The sequence below is a fragment of the Hyperoodon ampullatus genome, assembly GCF_949752795.1.
Source record: "Hyperoodon ampullatus genome assembly, chromosome: 8".
Classification (NCBI taxonomy): domain Eukaryota; kingdom Metazoa; phylum Chordata; class Mammalia; order Artiodactyla; family Ziphiidae; genus Hyperoodon; species Hyperoodon ampullatus.
In genome coordinates this window covers 58,287,463-58,309,076 of record NC_136921.1, presented here as the reverse complement: position 1 = coordinate 58,309,076, position 21,614 = coordinate 58,287,463, and the positions used below count along the sequence as shown (strand labels likewise).

Here is a 21,614-nt window from a genome sequence, read left to right as displayed (position 1 = left end):
TAAGAATCAAAGGATATAAGAAGAGTTTATGTTGTAATGTGGTATTATGTTCATCTACCCAAAGCTTTATTACCCAAGTCCAGCCATGCTTTAAATTTGCTTATTCTTTGAATATAATGCTCTTTAATGAATACAGAATGAGTTAACCCTATGTTACTGACTCTGAAAAGCAAATTATTTCGTATGACATCCAAAACAGGCTTCTCTCTATTGGTGTCCTGTCCACTCCTCTTTCCTCCAAAGTTTTACACTTTTATTACTAATGAAGAAGCACCATATTGTTACTAGTGCATCAAAAACAACAGACCACAGGCTTTGGGCTGTCCAGTTCAATCCATTCATCTTTCTCACTCTTTCTGTTTTTTGATAAATTATGGGCGAAGCATGTACTGTGATTTAAGAGACCTTTGCCCTGGATTCAGATATGACAAGTGGTCACAATAGTTTCAAACTGAATGTTTTGTTTTGAACGTAGTTCCAGATACACTCAAGAAGGAAAGCACCACTCTTAATATTAAAACACCACTGAAAGTCCTGTAAAATGCAGGCATGATGAATCAATCTTCTCATTAAATCTTTTTAATAAAAACATTCCATTACAGTGCTGCTTTTCAGATTAGTTTTGCCTTCTAAAATAATATTTCATTGGACAACTTTAAAAAATGATCATGACAGGGCCTCCCTGGTGGCGCAGTGGTTGAGAGTCCGCCTGCCGATGCAGGGGATACGGGTTCGTGCCCCGGTCTGGGAGGATCCCATATGCCGCGGAGCGGCTGGGCCCGTGAGCCATGGCTGCTGAGCCTGCGCATCCGGAGCCTGTGCTCCGCAACGGGAGAGGCCACAACAGTGAGAGGCCCGCGTACCACAAAAAAAAAAAAAAAAAAAAAAAAAAATGATCATGACAGACAGAAGGAAAAAGTATTTACATAGCTTGACCTCTTTAAGTAATAGCTGAATACAATAGAAAAAAATGAGTTTTATTTCATGGAATCCTTCACTATTAACGGCCTCTAAGACCACTCCACCTATTCCCTTGATAATTATCTTTGGAGTCTTTATTATCCTCCATCTGTCATCTTACATCTGTGTGTGTGTGTGTGTGTGTAATATTTAGGGAGTCATGGATTGGATATAGGATACTTTGTATTCTGAACTTGATTTTGGAACTTACTTGGTGTTTAACCTTTAAGAAATCACTTAAACGCTTTGAAATTTGCCGGTGTTAAAAATAGATACCATCTTGGGGGCTTCCCTGCTGGCGCAGTGGTTGAGAGTCCACCTGCCGATGCAGGGGACACGGGTTCATGCCCCGGTCTGGGAAGATCCCACATGCCGCGGAGCGGCTGGGCCCATGAGCCATGGCCGCTGAGCCTGCGCGTCCGGAGCCTGTGCTCCGCAACGGGAGAGGCCACAGCAGTGAGAGGCCCGCGTACCGGAAAAAAAAAAAAAAAAAAAAATAGATACCATCTTATCTTATGGGATAGTTATAAAGATAACACAAATTTAAGTTACTTCACTTACATTTTTATTTATTTTATTTTACTTTTTAAAATAACAATTCTCAAAAGGCTACAAGAAGTAGAGGTGATAGTATAGTGTATTCCACAGATCAGTCACCTAGCTTCAATAATTCTTGATGTATGAAAGTTTTATTTCTTAAATACCCCACCCCCTCACTTCTAGTCTATGGATGATTTTGAACCAAATCTTAGCCATTAAAATATTCTATCTGTATTTTAGTATGTAACCCTAAATGATAGGAAATTATATTTTGTTTTTTAGTTTTTATAAACAAAATAACCTTATTGTATCTTACGAATAATACTTCTTTAATTCATCAAATTACCCAGTCAAAATGTTCGCAGTTTTTTTGGAGAATCAATAGAATCTAATTGAGTTTTAATTTACATGAGATAAAGTCACTAAATATAAGTATACAGTTTGATAACTTTTGATAAATGTATAGGATCATATAATTACCATCACAATCAAGATATATAGCACGACCAAAAAAAAAAAAAAGCTATATAGCACATTTCTATTACTCCACAATTTTTCCTCATGCATTTTTACTGTCTGGGGCATCTGATAGGTACATGTTTAATTTTTAAGAAATAGTTAGAGTTTTCCAAAGTGATTGTATCATCTTACTGTACTGCAAGCATTATATGAGAGTTCTAGTCTCACCAATATTGGAGTGAATATTAGTGTCTCTTTGTGGTTTTAATTTGCATTTTCCTGTACTAATAATGTTGAGCCTCTTTTCATGTGGTTACTAGACACATGTCTATTTTCTTTGTGAAATAGTTGTAAATAGTAAAATCATTTTTTACTGATTTTTATGTATTTGGATTTTTTGCCATCTTATGAAGCCCTGGGTTTAAAAATTTACTTTGGATTCAAGCACTTTGCCTGATAAATTCAATGTGTATATTTTCTCCTAGTCTGTGGTTTGCCTTTTTCTTTTTTTAATCATGTATTTGAAGGGAAAAATGTTTTAATTATGAATGATTTGAATTTATCATTATTTCTTTTATGGTTCACGCTTTTGCATTTATCTAAGAAATGCTTGCCCATCTCAAGATCAAAATGATTTTGCTCTGTTTTCTTCTAGAAGTTTTATAACTTAAGGGGAAGCAATTCAGATTTTCACCACTAAGTATTAAGATGCCTTGTAAGTTGTTCATTGATATCCTTAATCAGTTTGAGGAAATTACCTTCTATTTCTAACTTGCTAATTGTTTTATCATGAATGGGTGTTGATTTTTGTCAAATTACATATTAATTACTTTTTGAATATGAAAGCAACCTGGCATTTGTGAGAAGAACCATACTTGATCATCATGTATAGTTGTTTTAACATGAAGTTACATTTGAGTTACTACTTTTTTTCTGTTTAAAATATTTTCATTGGTCTCCATAAGAAATATTGATCTGTAATTTTTTTTTTCTTCTTGTGTTGTTTTTGTTAGATTTAGGTGTAGGGTTATTCTAGTCTCATGAAATGAGCTGAAAAGTGTTTCTTCCTCCTTTATTTTCTGAGGACGTTTGTATAGGTGTTTTTTCTTTCATGACTCTGTGAGAGAATTCACCATTGGAATGATCTGGGCCTGGAGGTCTTCCTCCCTCCCTCTCTCCCTCCTTCCCTCCTTCCTTCCTTCCTTCTTTCTTTCCTTTTTGTACATACACACTCACATACATGTATATATCCATTATGCCAACTTGGTTTCTTAAAAAGGCCACACTTTCCTCATGGAATTAACTTTGTATTTTTGTCAAAAATGATGTAAATATAATGAATAGGCTATTTTGGGTTCCTTTCATTTCCATATAAATATTAGAATCAGTTTGAGATTTTTCAACCAATGCCCTTGCTGGGATTTTGATTGGGATTTCACTGTACTTATAGATAAATTATGGGAGAATTGATATCTTAATAGTAATGAATCTTGTGATTGATATGTATGATATATTTTGACTTATTTAGGTCTTCTTTAATTCTCTCATTAATGTTTGTCAGTTTTCAGTGTACAGGTCTTGTACATATTTTGTTAAATATATTTCAAGTATTTCATACTATTATGTAATTATTTTAACTTTTTATTTTTGAAATAATTTCAGACTTACACAAAATTAAAAAATAATATAGAGTTCCCTTACACACTTCACCAATAATAAAATTATTACCATAACACAATTATGATTGATATAAAACTATTAATTGATATACAGGTCTTTTGCACATTTCTTCAGATGTAGTACTAAAGTCTATTTTCTAAACCGGGTTCCAATCCTGGAATACACATGGCAATTGGTTGTTATGTTTCCTTATTTGCCTTTAATCTGAGACATTGCCCTAGTTTTAGTTTGGCTTTTTAAGAAAATACTTTTGATGGGTACTATTCTGTTTTCCTTAGAATATCCCTCAATTTTTATTTATCTGATATTTCTTTATGGCTAAATTCTGGTTAAAATTTTTGGGAGAGAAACAGTAATGGTGATATTGTCCCCTTTCTATAGTATTATATCAAGATGAACATCATATTGATATGTCTTATTAATGGTGATGTTTTCTTTATCATCACTTGGTTTGATCACTTGGTTAAAGTGACAGACATCTTCACTTTAAAGTTACTTTTTTTTCCCTTATGAAGTTAATAAGTAGCTGGTGGAAATAAATAGTCTTTGAATTTTAACATTTGCTTATGTATCCCTTAGCCATCAATCTATGATCCCCATCCTCCCATTCCTAGGCAACCATGAATCCACTTACTGTCTCTATAGATTTGTCTATTCTGGATATCTACTATATATAGAATACAATATGTGGTCCTTTGTGATTAGCTCCTTTTACTTAGCATAACATTTTCAAGGTTCATTAATGTTATAGCATGCATCAGTACTTCATTTCTTTTCATTGCTGAAGAATATTCCATTGTATGGATGTACCACATTTTATTTATCCATTAATCATTCATCTGTTGCTGGACGTTTGGGTTATTTCTACTTTTTGGCTGTTATGAATAGTGTTGCAGTGAATATTTATGAATATTCATGTGCACATTTTCATTTCTCTATACCAATAGTGGACTTGATATATCACATAGCAACTATGTTTAACAATTTATGGTATTGTTAGACTGTGTTTTGTAAAACTATGTTTAACAATTTATAGTATTGTTAGACTGCTTTCTAAAGTGGTTGCACCATTTTATATTATCAAAACTAGTGTATGAGGGTTCATTTCTCTACATCCTTGCCAAGAATTGTTATTGTCTTTTGTTTATAAAAATCTGAATAGGTTTGAGGTAATATCTCACTCTGGTTTTGATTTGCATTTCCCTGAAGGCCAACCAATTCATTCTTTCATTCAACAGATATCATTGAGTGTCTAGTATGTGCCAGATGCTGATCTAAGTGCTTAACATTCATCAGTGAACAAAACAGGTAAAGATACCCACTGTCAGGAAGCTTATGTTACAGCAGGAGAAGACAGATAATAAGCAGTAAACCTAATAAGTACAAAGTAGAGTAGCATAAAGGAATTGAATGTGACATAGTAGAGGAATACAGGTTGTAGTTGGAAAGTCAAGATAAACCTCCCTCATTGAAAAAGTGTTGTTTGAGCTAATTCTTGAAGGGATGAGCTAGGTGGCCATATGGATATTTTGGAGAGAGAGTCTCTCAGGCATAGAGAACAGCCAATGTGAAGACTTCGTGTGCTTGGTATATGTGAGACATAATCAGGAGGCCATTGTGGCCAGAACAGAGAGAAAAAGTGAGCATGGAAGAGATTAGTAGCTGATGATTCCAGAGAGGTAACTGGGCACCAGGTCATATAAGGCACTATATACCATTTCAACGACTTTGGAGGATCTTGAAAAAGATTAACAGGCACACTGACCTCCAGATGTAAGAAGGTTGTTACATTTACTCACTTTGTTTTTACATTTGTATTATTTTTAAATTTTGGTTTTGAATTTCTGCTTCATCTAATAGCCTCCTATTGAATAAAATGAATTTTATTGGGACACATTTTTAAAGCATATTTCTCAATTTGAGGGATTATAGGAATTCAGATTTAACAACTGTGCAAGACTTTTTGCAATTCTAAAAATAAACAGCATTAGAAAAAATATCACTCAAGAAACTGATGTTTGCTTCTAAGGAAAAAGATGTGAGGTTGGAAGTTGGAGGTGGGAAGGAGTATGTGCATAATTATTGTGATTGTTAAAAATAAGTTGAATTCACTTTGTATGTAAATTATACTCTAGTGAATTTGATTGAAATAGAAAACAATATGCATAATTAAGGAAGGTGTGTATATGAAAGTATACAAAGTCATGCAGCTAGATCCTACAGTAGTTTTTACTGAGTTTTAGTTTTTTTCTTAAAGTATGTCTTTTAATTTGATTAATCAAGAAGAATTTAAGGATGATATTGCCACATATTTATGAAAATTCAAATGCATTTTAATAACTCACCTTCCCATCATTATATATACATTTATAAATATGTCCATATTTATTAAAGTGACCCTGGAGTAGCCTGTGGCTATGTGTGTAACATTTAAAAGGTATAGCATATGTGTGACAAAGTGAAAGAGAGGCATGGGCATATATACAGTACCAAACGTAAGGTAGATAGATAGTGGGAAGCAGCCGCATAGCACAGGGAGATCAGCTCGGTGCTTTGTGACTGCCTGGAGCGGTGGGATAGGGAGGGTGGGAGGGAGGGAGACGCAAGAGGGAAGGGACGTGGGAACAGATGTATATGTATGACTGATTCACTTTGTTATAAAGCAGAAACTAATAAAAAAAAAGGTACAGCATATGAATAATATAATAATATTTTATATTATATTATGATTTTATATATTTTTATATTTTTATATTATATAAATATATAATTTTTATATTATATAAATTTTTATATATACAATTTTTAATTATTTTTATATTATATAAATAAAAATACATAAAAAATAAAAAATAAAAAAAATAAATATAAATAAAATGGTTAAGTAAACATTTTGGATATAACCTTCCATCACAAATCTTTTGTCACTTGTCAGAGCGATATTTAACAAATCAAATGAAGTTTGGTTTTTTGTTTTGTTTGTTTTGACTAGTAATCATAAGAATGTTCAGAACAGCATGAACATCCCTCTCCCTACATACACAGCAAACAAAAATCTTTTATTTCCAGAATTGTAAATCTTGCACCTGCTCAGTGTAACTCCATCACTTGCAGTTCTAATACTGAAGGTGATAGGAGTTTCAAGATGGCCAGTGTCCATGTCATATGACTGACTTAATTAAAACCACTGCTTTTCAATTTTACCTCAAAATTAATAGGTAGGCATAATAATATTTGTAACCCTTAGTAGAACTTTCCAGATGACATGGGAGAAAAAAATGAAACAGAACTCAAGAATTTTGCCAAAGCAGACATTAATTTTACCTCTAAGCATAGGTTTAATGACATGGTAATCTCAGAAGTTGCAAAAGCATTAAATTTACAAATGGAAATCTATTCTAAAAGTTTATTTTAGAATAGTTTGCAACATTTAAAAAAATAAGAATAAAACTCAAAGTGTATTTAAGATTCTAAACCCACTTTACAAACCTATTTAAATCCTATTGCATTCATGCAAAAATAATTATAGCTAACATTTATGAAAATCTTACTATGTAATCATGCTAAGTATTTTCTGAACATCATTTAACATTTTCTGAAATTCTATGATAAATATTAATTCTGCTTTTGTCATTTTAAAGATGAGGAAGGAGAGACCCGGAGAAGTGAAATAATAAGCCCAAGTCACACAATAAGAGGACGTGCTAGACATGATTGCAAATATTCTAACTCCAGAGTCCAGGCTCATAGTCCTAGGCTAACTTTTCTTTTTAAATGTAGTAAGAGTTAAGTTAATCTGTTTCTGGCCTTTCCCTTGACAGTTGTATTCACATAATCACATACACTGAAAAACAAATATTCATGCATACAAACAGTCATCCTTTCATGCAGGACAATTTTTTAACTTCTTACAATGTAGCATTTAAAGTAATATTTAATTTTTGTTTGATATTCAGTAAATCCTAATTTAAAAAGTGAAGACTGGTAATTCAGTATGGCTTGGACATAGGAGGTTTTGACTTAATATATTACTTTGACTAGCTCTTCACTTTTTCTACTAAAATATTAAAAAGGAGGGTTGTATTTAGACAATGACCTAGAGAGTAACAGTATTGAAATATTTATTAAAGGCATGAATGTGATCCTGAGATTATGCTTACCATTCTTCAGTAAAACATAAATGTTGGTAATACAATTTTATAAAGAAAAAAGTTTATTTTTCTGTACATAAGCAAATAAAGTACAAAGTTGAGTTCTAAGTTCATATAAATGTACATTAAAAAAAAGAAGGGAAAGAAATAACCACAAACACAGGGCAAGAAATAAACACACAGGGGGAAATGGTTTTTTAATCGCTCATTTATTTATTGATTTGATCAATAAATAATCATTGAAGCCTTCCCTGGTGGCGCAGTGGTTGGGAGTCCCTGCCAATGCAGGGGACACGGGTTTGTGCCCTGGTCCGGGAGGATCCCACATGCTGCGGAGCAACTAAGCCCGTGCACCACAGCTACTGATCCTGCACTCTGGAGCCCGTGGGCCACAGCTACTGAGCCCGTGGGCCACAACTGTTGAAGCCCGCGTGCCTAGAGCCCGTACTCTGTAACGGGAGAGGCCGCCGCAGTGGGAGGCCTGTGCACCTCAGCAAGGAGTGGCCCCTGCTCCCGCAGCTAGAGAGAGACCATGTGCAGCAATGAAGACCCAACACAGCCAAAAATAAATAAATAAAATAAATAAATGTTAAAAAAAATCATTGAATGTTAAATATGTTCTGTTGTATTTGTCTATGGATAGAAATCTATTTATGGAAAAACAAGCTCTTATGATATCCTCTGATGAGTGTTATAATGAATGTGTATAGAAACTGTCTGGATATGCAAAAGAAGAAGACATTTTGCTTTGGGCAGCTGGGAAGGGGTTCCCAAAGGAAGTCACCCTTGAATTGGGTCTCACAATGAATGGTTTTGGAAGGAATTCAAAGCAGAAGGAACTAACTGAAAAATATATTTCGTTTTTTTTTTTTAACGTTTACTCTTTATTGATACAAATCAGCTTATGAATCTCAAACTGTCTAAATATATCTAAATCAGAATTTTGGATAAGCTATAACTTTAATAACTATAATCAAATGTGAAGCCAAGACAATCATAATGTTAGAAACTTGCTCAAATTCGATTCAGGAGTGGCTATAACACTTCAGGAATATCACAGTTTTTCTTCTCATTAGTTTTCTGTGTGACCTAAGGGAATATATTATCCATCCTCTTTCTTTGGGAAAGGAGCTGAGTCATTACCTTTTACTATCCTATTTTACAGATTAAGAGTTTGAGTCCCAAGAAGCCAAAAAGCTATCCACAGAAAAATAATGAGTCTCAGAATAGGGTTCTTTCTACTACTTCTCTAATGCATATCTACAGATATTTTCTCCATCCTCCTCCATGTTCTCTTCCCCCTGAAGGTTTACCTGTGTGGTCAAATGGCTTCCTTGTCCTCTGGCCTTTGGTTGAGTGTGATCAGCAGAGAGATCAGAAAGAGAGAGTGTGAAATCAAAGTAATTCATTCTCTAATCTCTCTCAGAAGGTTCTGCCTCTCTAACAAAGGCTGGTAACTCCTCTCACACAATAGGCAGTCTTTTAGATGATTGCTGTGAATGTTCTTTTCAAATTTGGTTGGACACTAATGACATTTAGATATTTTATATTTGTTCTGCAAACTCACTCAGGCAAGTTAAATATAGCCATCTATTCTTAAGTTAAATATTTCTCAGTTTTAAGTTGCTGATTTACCACATCACCATTCTCTCCCAGGCTAAAGCAACTGCAATTGTTTCTCTGCAATCTGTAACACTTTGTCATGCCTGGCCATGGCAGGGGCCAAGTTGTCATTTCTCATAATGATCATTTATGATCTTGTCAGTGAGGCAATCAGCTGGGGTGTTTGGGAAGCTTCCTGTTTACTTGGCTTTTAAATTGTTTGGTTTAACATTTAGCATCTGGGTGTTGGAAATATGGTCTGGCTTATAAAACTGAATGTTTTTATTCCTTGATTAGTTGCCACGCTTCTACCAATAAAGCACCAGGTGAAGTTTCAAGATAGGAAAGGCATATGTTTAGTGACTAAATTCCCTGACACATAACTTCAAGTCAATTGAAGTTGAAGTTGTGGATTACCAATTTAATTGTCCATCTATGAGGACACATGTGAGATTACGTGACTTTGTCAAGAAATGCATTCTCTGAATGAACATGACTATTTTGAACCATGAGCCTATTTATAGGTTCAAGGTTAAAGTGCCTAAAAATTATGCCATAATGGTATATTATTACCACATAACATGGTAGAGTGTAATTTACGAGGACAAAGCTTTTGCATTGTAAATAAAGATGCTGATTAGGCTTGCAAGGTACAGTATTTATGAAATTATGATAAAAATGTTTAATACGGAGATGAGAAAGTGTAATTTAGTGGATTTCACTTCTCTTTTCCACACTGAACTCTAACCAGTGAAATGTCTAAAGTCAGCTCAATTCTTTCTTTTTTTTTTTTTTTTTTTTTGCGGTACGCGGGCCTCTCACTGTTGTGGCCTCTCCCGTTGCGGAGCACAGGCTCCGGACGCGCAGGCTCAGCGGCCATGGCTCACGGGCCTAGCCGCTCCGCGGCATGTGGGATCTTCCCGGACCGGGGCACGAACCCGTGTCCCCTGCATCGGCAGGTGGAGTCTCAACCACTGTGCCACCAGGGAAGCCCCTTCAGCTCAATTCTTAGTGGAACCTATTGTACCCTATGAAAGTAACATGCATAATTATAGACTGAGTTTAATGTTGCTTTTTTCCCTTTTCTGTGTGTCAGCAGAAGTAAAGAAGTAAACTACTAAGTTCAATCAGTATTAAAATTTATAAAAGTTGCTATATACCAAATGACTTTTGGTAACAACATAGAAAAACTTTCATTGTCATAAGAATAACTATTCCTTATCCATAAAAAAACAACTATTTTTATTTATGTTTAACTAACAATTTATTTTTCATTCTTAGTGATTTAGCAAAGTTTACTGAATGTCTATTTTGTTCACATAAAATATACTGAATAGAAAAGGGGATCAAAGGGATTACTACTATTCCTAACTTGAAGGAGCATAGATTTAATAATAAGGACAGCACATACACATCTGCTAATATCAAAGAGTTTCTCCTGTCTCTTTAACCAAGGCGAATTTTATATATAAAATTTAATTCAGATCTTAGTTGCTTTGGGTCTGAAATAGCCTCAAATCATTGAGTAAATCTGTGACCTAGGGCTGATTACATAAGCTTGATAAGCTTCAATCCTCATCAATAAAAGTTGGATTGGAATAGTATCTACCATATAGGGTAGAGTGAGATTAAATTTGGTATGATACATACGCATCCTGTATGTTGTAAGCATTCATGAAGTGTTAGCTCTTATTGTTTACTAAAACAATGGTAAAATGACGATTGATTGAATGAATGAGTGACGAAAACCCTTGTGGGTTCTGGTAGAAAGGGAAATAGAGAGTCCTTAGTTTGTAAATACTCTCCTAATATTTGTATTCTTCACCTTTCTTGCTCAAAATATCATAAGTGTTATCCTTTGTCTGGAAAAAATGCAGTTGATCTTAACTGGTGTCCCTGAAACTCTTTTTTTCTTATCTGATCTAATCTCTACACCAGAGGCAAAATAATCTTTACGAACGAATAATGACCTTAAAGTGCTTAAAATTTTTTTTTAAATTTACCATTACTTTCAGAACAGAACTCAGACTCACAACCTTGGCCTATAGGAAGGAAGGTCCTACATATTTGCCCTTCTGGCCTTTCTCACCAGACTCATCATGGGATCCTCTCCCCAGATGTCTGAGTGTTAATAATACTGACTTAACCTTTGCTCCTTTTCCCAGCATTTCATGTTCCCCCTTCCTCTTGCCTTTTGCACCATGTATTCCCTCTGCCAAAAGCTTTTCCTTCTCTTTCCCATACTATCGCCTATTCATCCTTCCTTTTCTCAGGAAAATCTTCCCAGAAAGCACAGTATAGAAGTTATTTTCTTAACAAGCAATCTTTATTATGTTGATTCAAAAGAATAGTTACTGAAATTTAAAGCAGATATAAATCTTAAAGCCTGGCTCTTCTAAAAGGAAAAAGTAAAACTGTCTTAATCAGCTCCGACTGCTCTAACGAAATACCATAGACTGGGTGGTTTAAACAATAGACATTTATTTCTCAGGGTTCCAGGCTGAGAAATCTGAGATCAGCATGCCAGCATGTTTGGGCTCAAGTGACAGACCTCTTTCTGGCTTGCAGCAGCTCCTTTCTTGCTGCGTATCCTCACATGAAGGAGAACAAGAGAGATCTATTCCTCTTCATATAAGGACACTAATCCCATCACAGGGACCTCACCGTCATGACCTCATCTAAACTTAATTAGCTCCCAAATGTTCCACCTACAAGTATCACATGGTGGGTTAAGATTTCAACATATGACTTTTGGGGAGACACAAACATTCAGTCCATAACATTGTTACAGGTGATCTTTTATACTCATGAAATATTGACTAGGGAATAACTTGTTATTTCCAAAGAAATACAAATGAGGAATATTAAACTCGTACACTTACTAAATATCAACCATCTTTTCAGATTTCCAGTAGGGCAGAAAAGTGCATTTTAGCATTAGTTTTCCCCATGCTCCAGTGTGTGTGTGTGTGTGTGTGTGTGTGTGTGTGTGTGTGTGTTTGGAAGGGTGGAGGTTAGGTGAAAAACACTATTATACAGCAACATGACCTGCACTTAGATTAGTAAAATTGTTCTAAGCACAGGAGAACATATGGAAGAATGATCTTGTCCCTCTGTAATATAAGATGTTCTAATGTATTACAGATCAAGAAAGACATCTTTTCCCCTCTTTAAAGAGGTTGAAGATGGACATTAAAACTTGAGAAATATTGCTCTATAGAACAGAAATTACTTATATATTCAGAATAAAAATGAAGTAATTGTTTTTATAAGAGGGTAATTACCAGTTAATTCAGAATGAATGAGGAAAAATTTGGGAAATCAGGAAGATGACATTGCTAATTACCTCATAATAATTTAGAATTTGATATAGGATGGAGTAAAGAGAGGGGACTTTTTTTTTTAAACTACCATATTCCCAAGATTATCTGTTTTCTCCAAACCACATCAGTTTTAGTAGTCAGTAAATTATTTAATCCTGGAATGTATTAATTCCTAAGAAGGCAACATGTGGCACCAGGAAGGGTATTTTCCAAATATTTGTTTCTTCGTGACCATTCTCATGCAATCATCATTCCTGTGAAAATTCCTTTTTTATTTATTTTTTCTGATTACAGGGAAAAGTAATCTAGCTAGGTCTCTGCTTGGCATATTTAATATTCCAAGGCAAATAATCAAATTGATTTATTTCTATAAAAATATTACTATTGAGGTTTCTAAATTTGATTTTTATACAAAAATAATTATTTTATAACAGATCTGGAGGCCAAAATCACAAAAGTTAATATCAAACTTATCTCTGACAGCTAAATTAAATAAATACAAACATATGTATATATACATATGGATATATATAAATATAAGATGTTCAAAATATTTCTATATATATCCTTACAACAGCCCTGTGAAGTTGTTGAAGCAGGTTTTAATCAGCCCCATCTTAAAGATGAGCAAACTAAAATCAAAAAAAAAAGTGAAACATGCTTCCCCAAATCTACTCTGCTCAAGAATGACCATGCTGCCACTTGAATGTAGGCCTCCTGAGCCCTTCCCATTATACCACAGTGGTTTCTAAAATGGAGATAACTGAGTAAATTCTGTAGTTCTGAATTGGATGTTGATTATCAAGCCCTCCTGATTAGGATGTTGATAAGGCAAAAAGCCCATTTCTTTATTCTAGGTATGCCATGACGTCTCTATTCATGTAATTTGTCTACAGTAGGGAGGCAAAGCTTTCTTCTAAATGAAACCAAACAAAATAAAATAAACTACATCAATGCCTTTAAAGCTGTTCGTTGAAGTTTTTGCTGCCTTAGAGGCAAATTCTTGTAGATTTCTTCGCTTCTCTAAGGCTTAAGGTCCTTTTTCTCCTCTCTTCTTTTATATGTTTACTGTTAGATTCCTAAAATTATGTCTCATCTCTTTGCTACAAGAGAAAACTCATGTTAGTTTCTCTCTTCTAGAAATCTGAGCATTTCATTCAACTAACAAGGGTGTGCTCACATTTAAACCATCCCTCTGTTCATTCACTAATTTGCTAAAGAGTTCAGAGGAACTATTCGGATAGGTCACCTATGGATTAGATTTAGAAGCAAAAGCAAAGTAAAATGACTAGACAATAAAAACATCTATTTTCTGATGTATCCTGTCCTTCCAAATGTGGTTGCAGTCCCATATACTTACTTAATGTTACTTTTGAAAATATTTTAAAGAAATTTTTGGCCTTTATTAAAAAAATTATTTAGATCTGATTGACATGCACTAAAATGTAAATATTTAAAGTTTAAAAGTCTTCACACACACACACACACACACACACACACACACACTCAAACACCCATATTATCTGTGAGTCCACTATCACATCAAGATAATGAGCATATCAATGACCCCAACACATTTCTTCATTTCCCTTTTTAATCCTTCTTTTTCCACCCTACTGCTTCCCACTCTGCCCAGAGGAAACACTGTTTTTTTTTTTTGTCACTACAGATTAGTTTGCATTTTTAGAAGTTTATATGAAAGGTATCATATACCTGTACTCCCTTTTGTCTGGCTTCTTTCACTCAGCATAATTATTTTGAAATTTATCCACAGTGTTACATACATCAGTAATTCATCCTTTTTTTTTTTCTCAGTAGTATTACATTGAATGTGTTAAGGAAAAAATATCCATGACTCCTGTTAAAATGATAAAGCAGACTTTATTCAGGACTATCAGGATAGATATAGAGACAACTGCAGTGGGGTTTTGCAGTAGAGGAGAGGGATTGAGGTCAACTCTAAATACAAGGAAAAGTAGAAATTTATAGCCAGGGAGTGAATGGGCTGTGAGTGGATGGACGATTACTAAGAGGAAATATCAGAGGTAAGGGAGGATTTTAATCAGCACCATCTTTAAGAGGAGCAAACTAAAGTTAAAAAAAAAAGTGAAACATCTTCCCCAAATGCACTAAACTGACCTAACAAGATTCTTGGTGAAGGCAGGCCTAGGTGATCGATCAGACTTTGACCCCCAATCTGAATGCTTTTTATTTTTGTTTTCTTGCCTAATTATACTGGCTAGAAATTCTAGGACAATGTTGGGTAGAAGTAGTAAGAATGATTATTCCTGTCTCATTCCTAGCTTTATTTCTATTCATATTTTTAGTCTGAGTTTCTATCAGGAATGCATATTAGATCCAACCAATAAATTCTCTCTACTGAGATCTTCATATGAGTTTTCTTACTTTGCGTGTTATACTGATAGGATTTAAAAATATTAAATAACTCTGTATTCCTTGGATAAAACTCACTTCATCATATGTGTTTTCCATTTTATTGATATCAAAGAGCCATCTTTTAGTTTCATTGATTTTCCTCTGATTTTTTCCTGTTTTCTACTTCCTTGCTTTCTCTTCCAATTTTTATTTTGTTTTCCTTTATTTTGGATTTAACCCTTTTCTCTTCTACTTTCTTAAGGTGGAAGCTGAGGTCACTGATTTGCGACTTTTCATCTTTTTTTCCATAGTAGTTTAGTGGTAAAATTTTGCATATTACCATTAAAATTCTTGAGCTTTCTTTTGGGAAACAGTTAAGCTACCTGGAAAGAGTTTGATCCTTTCAGGATTTGCTGTTAAGGTTTGAGAGACTGGAGTAGAACAGAGTTTAGGGTTAATTATTCCCCACTGCTGAGCCAAGACCCTTCCAAGTACTCTACTCAGAGTCCCATGAATTAGAAAGATTTTAAGTCTGGTTGGCGTTAACAAGTGTGATTCTTGGACCCACATAAATTTTGGAAACTCTTCTCTCTAATCCTTTTGCATGACTCTTTCACCAGCTTGCAGTAACTGTCTCACATACATAGGCATGTGCTTAATACTCCAGGAGGACCCTGTGCAGATATCCAGAGTTCTCTCTCTGTTGCCTTCTCCTCTCCAACACTGCCTTGTGAGAGCTAACCATATTACCCTCCCGTAACTCTCAGCTATATCCACTCAGAGAGTTCCCTGGGTTCCCTGGACTCTGTTGGGTTTCTTTGCACTGTTTTGCTACCTGGAATCTGTCTCAGGCTATAAACTGTGGAGGTTATGGGACTCACTTGGTTTATTTCCTGTTACTCAGGAATCACTGTCCTTCCTTACCTGATATCCAATGTATTGAAAAGCCTCCTTTTTTATTTATATATATATATATATATATATATATATGTGTGTGTGTGTGTGTGTGTGTGTGTATATATATATTTTTTAGTTGTTTTATTGAGAAGGAAAATCTACACCCTTTTACTTCATCTTGGTCTGAGTGAAACTTTTTGGTCTTTGCTTTTAAACTTTTATTGCCAATACATGTATATCTGGTTAACTTATTCATGTTGTAAGCTTCCTAAAGGAATAACCTGGATCGGTTGAACTTTATATTCTGTATATAGTCCTGAGAGCTTAGTGAGTGTTTACTGTATATCTAAAGATTTCTTAATAATGATAAATAAATGTTTAGTACTAATAGTCTCATATTGTTGTCATGATGATTTTGGTTTATAATGCTAAAAAGACACAACTGCTTAAGCAAACTGAATGATTATTAAATAGAAATATACTGCAAAATATTAAGTAAACATTGCAAAAACTAAGGATGGTTAAGACATTTAAAATAAACTATAAACACATTATGATAATACATTTAGTGAAATGTATTTTTATCTGATTATTTCAATAATCAGAAATAATTTTAATCTCTCTTTTTTCTTTTGAGCAAAAACAGATGTGGATATTTTCATTTTAAAAAATATGATATTTTACTTTATTCCAGGTGATTGTCAAATCTGGGCCAGGGACTTTTCTCAGTTTGGCTGTGTATGACAATTATATCTTCTGGTCAGACTGGGGAAGAAGAGCTATCCTGCGTTCCAACAAGTACACAGGAGGAGATACAAAAATTCTTCGTTCTGATATTCCACATCAACCAATGGGTATCATAGCTGTTGCCAATGACACCAATAGCTGTAAGTTACAATATTTATTTGTAAGTTACAAATATATTTCTCAATTATATAATCTCTCAAAAAACGTATTTATGTTTTTAAGTAATACTTAGTTGGATTTTGTTTTCTTACTGTTTCTGGGGCTAGTGTTCAGGCTTTGACTATCTAATATATTGAAATTATCTGAAAGTTTTATGGAAAATTTTGTAGTTCTTAATTTATCACCAGAGGAACAATTCATTTTTAATTATTTGCTTCTGGATTTCTATTTCATACTTGCTCACTCCTCATATTTTTGAGCATTCAAATCGTTTCCAAGAAAATAATACTTGTTGATAAACAAACTTTGCATCCGGCCTTAAAATTTTTTTAATCACTGGAATACCTACAAAATTGCAGTCTGCAGTATGCATGTGGTTTCTAGAGGTACTAGTGCGTTGAATGACAAATATGTTAGAAAATGTAAAGATTTTTACATATTTTTAGTGTTCTTATCTCTTGGAATATTTAGATTTGTTTAAAAATCCCAAATCTTCCTTGTTCATGAGATATTTTTGAGAAATTGAGGCTAACAGTTTACTGTTAATCTATATTAACATAGACTAGGAATTCAATATAAAATGTCACCAGTAAAACCTGTTCATTGCAGGTGAACTTTCTCCATGTGCATTACTGAATGGAGGTTGCCATGACCTGTGCCTTTTAACTCCTAACGGAAGAGTGAACTGTTCCTGCAGGGGGGATCGAATATTGCTGAATGACAACAGATGTGTGAGTAAGTAAAGAGAATTGAAATGTGATATAACTGCTCAAAATGGCACACATGGACCTTGAAATTGTTTGAGTATATTTATGAAGTTGTACTCTCTTCCAGTATTAGAGGCCTGGTTGTCTTATCTCTCCATTCTAAAAAGAACTCAGTTTACCATTCTACCTATAGCACCCTGTGATAGGTAATGATAACCCAAACAGTGACAAATGTTGTGTCCCCCTGATTCTGGGCTGGAAGATGTTGGATTAGCTAGAGAAATACCTGCAAGCAATGATCATCTGAAAACTTGTGTTTATGACTTTGAGTATTCAGTCAATAGCGAAATTAATTAAAGCTGAAATAAAGCAGTATATAGGCAGTAGCTTAGTAGCTTTGTAGTAAACCCATTCACAGGCCATCAGACTATGTAAATGAGAAAGGATGGCTCACACAGTTTATTTGTAATCATTTCCAAACTGTTAATTAAAAATGTAACATTGCAGCCTTGCATGATGTTTATATCTCCCAAAGGCACTACAATCTTTAATTAGTACCATTACAGTAAATACTTATTAACAACTAAGTTTCCAAAACTGTTTCCACTATAAATAAGTGTTCAAGTGTTCCAATACTGCCATGAAAATTAGCCAGCGACATAAAAAGGGTTAATTTCTCTTTAATATTAAGACTATCCATGAGTAAGAAAGATAGGAGAGAAGCATCTTGGAAAATTGGAAATTGGTGAACTCACTCTTAGGATGTGTCAATTTTTGACATTTTTTTTCTCCTCATCTCATATATTTCATCTTAGAAAATCAATAGAGCTGGATATATCTACATTATAAAAATTAGTATCATAAGCTGTAAGTATTTTTCATCTTTAGTCTTCTTATGGTCTTTATATACCAAGAGGATGTTCTCTTTTGCCTGTTCTTTATTTTAATATGAGCACTTTGTCATCGTTTTCTTTACTTTGAAAACTACTGCACCTAATGCAAGAACATATACGTATTTTCTCACTTTGCAAATTGGTACCACAACCCAAAAGGGCATCTCTTAGCAAAAGAAGTAAAAGGCTTTTATTTAAGAATGTGCCAAAGAAAACAAGGGAATGATGTAATTGTTCAGAAGATAGCAAATTTCAATAATTCGGGCCACAAATTCCCACATTTCTTCATCACCTAACACTTCCCTGAATTGCTCACGCAATTGCTTAAACTCTCTCTTTCAGTTTGCCTTTGTGGTTTCAGCTGTAATGGCCTGGATCTGATGCTATCTGTAAGCCCGGAGTTTTAGCCATGCATTAGAATCACTCATGTTTCTTTCACAGGTCACTACAGGCCAGTAGTAAACCAATGCCTTTAGTCAGAACAGCAAGGCTTATTTGTATACAGCGGATGCCTGTCATTGCTGAAAAATAGATTGGATACATCTGTCCCTACAAAGCCACCTGCTTCTCACTGTTGATGAGAGGGAATGAATCAGACAGAAAACTATAGTTTTAAACAAGCATGGTTGTATTCACATAGAACTGTAGAGTGATATTGCATTCCTCAGAGCTGACATATCTTTACAGAAGTGTCTTGTATCCACTGTGCATTCATATTGAAATCCTGTGGTCCAGCAGAGAGATTGAAAAGTAACTCTTGGCTTCTTCTTGTCAAATCCATCTTTAGGAAATGAGGATGTTTCTGGCATGTCTGTGTCGACCTCTGAATTAGTTCACCCAGAGCAGTTTATGAATGTTAATGGCAGCATTACAGGGGTGAAGGACCATTTACTAACACCTACCTGAGGGCAAAGGAGGGAAAAACTATTTGTTGTCATAACTCTTGACAAAAAGATTAGGCAATTCCATTTTACACAACATTGCTAGCCTTATTAAAACCCATAACAGAAATAAGAATAGCAAATATAATTAGATGAAGCAGTTACCTTGTAAGAGAATTGAGGATAGCTGAACCACATTTTTTGTTTCTAGAAAGAGGAAGAAAATACTCAATAGTATTTTTTCAAATGAACATACCTAAGCAAGAATTGTGCTCATACACTGTTTGTTTTTTCATGATAAACTATATTTATCATGAATAATTTTCATTTTTTAAAGGCACAATGATTATAAAAGCAAAATATGATATTTGCCATCATAACAATTAGCTTTCACTGGAAATGAGAAATTAAACAGGATATGTTTAAAATAGACAAAATAAGTTAGGAATTCTAATGGACTCAGTAAATGGATGAATTTTGTTCAGTTCATGATCTAAGGTGATTGTGTGCAGTAATGTCAGCACTCTTCTTAAAGACAATAACTCTTTAAAGTTAATGATATTTTTAGATTCTTAATTCCTTGTTGCTTCCTCTAAAATGGCATTCTACCTTAGCTACTGACCAGTGAAGTTTAGACTGCACCAAGAAAAATAAAATTACCTTTAGAGAGGGGTGCTATCATTTAAAGAGTTAAATTATAAGTCTTTAATAGGTAGATAAGATATTCTAGTAAAATGAGTTAAATTCTAGGATAATAAAGAAATAAAACACTGGAAACTTTAAACAGTATTTGTGGCTGTTTAATTGATTATTCCTGAAATAAATCCTAAAAACTGATTGTAAAATTAAGCTGTGTTACCTGCATTAGTAGAAATAAATGAATTCTAATTACCTCCAATATAATTAATATGACTGACTTTCACTGTACAGTTTTTCAACAAGCAGTGGAATGAGTACATGCAAGCAAATAGCACGTAATACAACCAAAACATTGCATCCCAAAAGTTTGCTAGTAAATCTATTATTTAAGAATAAGAATAAGTCTGTTTTCCCCAAGAGAGGTCTTTCTAAGACAGGGGTAACATACTGGCACTCCAGGGATGAAACCTAACTGTAGAAAAGCTTTTTGTACTCATGGTTGTTGCCCGGTACTCACAAGTTGGGCAAACCACATAAAAACTCAGGCTTTTAATTTCTTATAAAAATCCTGACATTTAGAAGTGGGACAGTATGGCAGTGGTCCACTGGAGCCCGTAAGCATCTGGGGCACATGCTTTCCAGTTTATCATTGTCCTCCACCAGTACATCCTACAGATTCCCATGCATTTCAAGGAGTAGGTACTGATCACGTGTGGCAGGAAGAGAGGGTCTGCTCCCTGGTACTTCTCACCATGGATAGAGCAAGAGGCTGATGAAAGTAATTTCAGCAATTCCAGTACTTCTGATTGATAGAAACTGCTCCAGAGATTTCTTCAGCAGGTAGTTGGGGAGGAAGACCAGTTGGAGGTGAGGTTTGAGATGAATAAATGCAAGCATTCAAAGATAAGAACTCTATATACTGGAAAATTTCAATGTATTGAAGAATATATGAGATTTCAATAAGAAAGTACAAAGACACTCTCAGTATGTACAGAGCTTATTTAACTGGCTCTTTTTAAAATTTTATTTTTAACATACACTGTTAAGCAAGATTCATAAATATAGTCCCCCAGATTTAAACCCCTCCTTCTCTCCACACATGTACAGTCACCAAATAATTAACAAAATACACAAGCAGGCATAAAAGAAAAAGTCAGGCAATTCCCAAAAATTTGGAAAGGGAGGTTGAAGACAGCACAATAAAAAGTGTCCCTCTTAATTTTTTTTGTAAAGAAATGCCATAAACCACTGTCCTTTATTAATTTTATATTTAGATAAATTTTAGTTTATTTTTATAATTAAGATTAAGGGAAACAATTGTTATGACATCAAAAATGTTTGTTATTGTATAAAACGTTGGCTTTTTTCCTTTCAGCTAAAAATTCTTCCTGCAATATTTATTCAGAGTTTGAGTGTGGAAATGGAGAATGTATTGATTACCAGCTCACCTGTGATGGCATTCCTCATTGTAAGGATAAATCAGATGAAAAACTGCTCTACTGTGGTGAGTTTCCAATGTATGATTTACTCATTTCAGAATGTAATTCGTTTTATAGCTTTTGGTGTGATTGTCTCCATTTGGTTTATGTGTATGATTTCC

General features: G+C 34.3%; 1 protein-coding gene across 1 annotated transcript in view; it reads left to right on the top strand.

Annotated features, from left to right (window-relative positions):
- Window positions 1-21,614, top strand: part of LRP1B (LDL receptor related protein 1B) — a gene marked incomplete at both ends in the record, with an annotated part of 1,860,945 nt that overhangs the window by 1,558,642 nt on the left and 280,689 nt on the right. The window contains 3 exons of the mRNA XM_079710778.1: window positions 16,683-16,875; window positions 17,504-17,629; window positions 21,390-21,518. Of these exons, the coding sequence (XP_079566904.1) occupies window positions 16,683-16,875; window positions 17,504-17,629; window positions 21,390-21,518 (448 nt within the window). The remainder of the gene's footprint in view (window positions 1-16,682; window positions 16,876-17,503; window positions 17,630-21,389; window positions 21,519-21,614) is intronic.